The sequence below is a fragment of the Pygoscelis adeliae genome, unplaced genomic scaffold (genome assembly GCF_000699105.1).
Source record: "Pygoscelis adeliae isolate BGI_AS28 unplaced genomic scaffold, ASM69910v1 Scaffold461, whole genome shotgun sequence".
In the NCBI taxonomy this organism is placed as follows: domain Eukaryota; kingdom Metazoa; phylum Chordata; class Aves; order Sphenisciformes; family Spheniscidae; genus Pygoscelis; species Pygoscelis adeliae.
The window spans coordinates 429089-430868 of record NW_008824029.1 but is presented as its reverse complement, the minus strand read 5'-3'; the positions used below and the strand labels follow the sequence as shown (position 1 = coordinate 430868).

General features: G+C 64.3%; 2 protein-coding genes across 2 annotated transcripts in view; both read left to right on the top strand.

Moving 5' to 3' along the window:
• The window catches only part of WFIKKN1 (WAP, follistatin/kazal, immunoglobulin, kunitz and netrin domain containing 1), a 15779-nt gene extending 15363 nt beyond the window's left edge, over positions 1–416 (top strand). Inside the window, 1 exon segment of the mRNA XM_009327280.1 lies at positions 383–416. Coding sequence (XP_009325555.1) covers positions 383–416 — 34 coding nt within the window.
• A 106-nt stretch (positions 417–522) lies between these two features.
• Positions 523–1780, top strand: part of FAM195A (family with sequence similarity 195, member A) — a 2955-nt gene continuing 1697 nt past the window's right edge. Inside the window, exons 1-2 of the mRNA XM_009327220.1 lie at positions 523–653; positions 1604–1731. Coding sequence (XP_009325495.1) covers positions 556–653; positions 1604–1731 — 226 coding nt within the window. The 5' untranslated portion in view covers positions 523–555. The remainder of the gene's footprint in view (positions 654–1603; positions 1732–1780) is intronic.

Below are 1780 nucleotides of genomic sequence, written 5' to 3'. Positions count from 1 at the left end.
GGGGGCGGCCTGCCTGCCCCGGGGAGGCAAGGCAGGGGGGGCATCGCGCTGCCTGGGGTGCTGCTGCCTGCGGTGTGGGTGCCGAGGAGAGCCGGGGGCCGGGCCGGGGTTGTGCAACCCACCCGCGAGCCCCGGGGGGAGGCACCGATTGCACAAACCCGCTGGCGGAACGGGTGCCGGGCGAGTGCCCGCACCGCGCCGGGGACCGGTGTGTAACCGCCTGGTCCCCGGGGCTGGCGGGTCCCAGCTGCAGCCCTGGCTTCACGGAGGCCGTGGTGGCCCACGAGAGGGTTTGGAGGTCGTCCTGGAGGGGGAGGGAGGGGGGTAGCTTTTGGGCGAAACTCCCAGCTTGTAGCAGAAATGACTTGGAGCTGTTGGGCAGGTGTCGGAGGGGATTTAAGCAGCTGGAGGGGTGATGGCTTCTCCTCCGAAGGAGATGCTTTCTCAGCTGGAGAGCTGGGGCCGAACCCCAGCCGGGCAGAGTAGGCAGCTCCGCTCTGTCGGGCAGGGCTGTGGGGCCCGTACAGCTCTGCCCGTTTCCTCCAGCTTCAAGAAATGGATGAGAAAAGCCTCCCCTCCAGCTCCCCTCCTTCCTGGGATCTTTCGCTAATTAACCGGTGTGGCTGCTACCACGCTTACCCTCCTCCAGTCAGGTTGGTTGGGCACGCTCCGGGCTGCTGCCGTGCCCTGCAGCAGGCGGGGATGCCTGCCCGGTGCCTCTCCCGGCCAAGGCGGGGGGTGGGGGGCGTTACCCTGCCCCAGGCTTCGCCTGCGGAACTGGCAGGGGAGGCGCGGGCAGGGGCTGCCTGTTCTAGGTCTCACCTGCCCTGCAAACCGTAACCCGTCTGCGCTCCCGGGCCCCTTAGACTTTGTCCCGTGAGAAACGTGGCTGTTGCAGATGTGTCCCGCCCTGACGCTGGGCAGAAAAGCCAAAATACTGAAGTTTTGCATTGAACGTGCCCATGAGTCTCATCCCAAACCTTTCCTTTTCATCTGCCCAGTTTTGCTGTTTCCAGGCTGGGGCTGGTTTAAGTGCCCTGCTCTCGGGAGGGGATCCCAGCTCCGAGGAAGCCTGACCTGCTCCCAGTTGGCAGAGGGTTTTGTCCCAGTCCTGGGACACCTCGGGCATATGCTGGGGGCTGGGGCTGCTTCAGCAAACCAGGGTGCTTGGCCTGTGGAGAACGGCATGACGGCGCATCCCCCTGCCCAGTGCCTAACTGGATTTCACTTCCATTTTCCTGATATTTCGGCAATTTTGGTGGCAGATGTTTTATTTTAGGGACTGCACTTGTTGCTGGGGCTGGAGGATGAGTGGGAGACTGGCAGGGCGTGCTTTTCCCTGGGGAGCTCCCCTTGCTTGCACCCCTCTCTGCACAGGAACCCCCTCTCCCAGGGGGCTGTGTCCCTTTCGGTCCCTTCCCTGTGGGACAGGGCTGAACGGGTCTGGCTGGCTGCGACTGTGGCCCTGGCCTCGCCAGGGCTGTGGGCAACTGTGCATGCCGTGGGGCAACCTGGGGCATCTGAACAACCCCTGTCCTTGCTCCAAACCATGGTAGGAAGAGCTGCCTGTCCCCCCTCACCTCCCCCTGGCTTCCCTCGACAGCCCAGCCCAGAAACTCGTCTTCAACAGAGTGAATGGCAAGAGGCCACAGGTGCTGCCGCAGCAGGTCTCGGCGCCTGAGGAGTGCTACACGCTGGCCCATGAGGAGAACGTCCGCTTCGTCTATGAAGGTGAGGGCAGAGGGTCTCTGGGGGCAGGCACCTGCTTGCCGTCGCATCC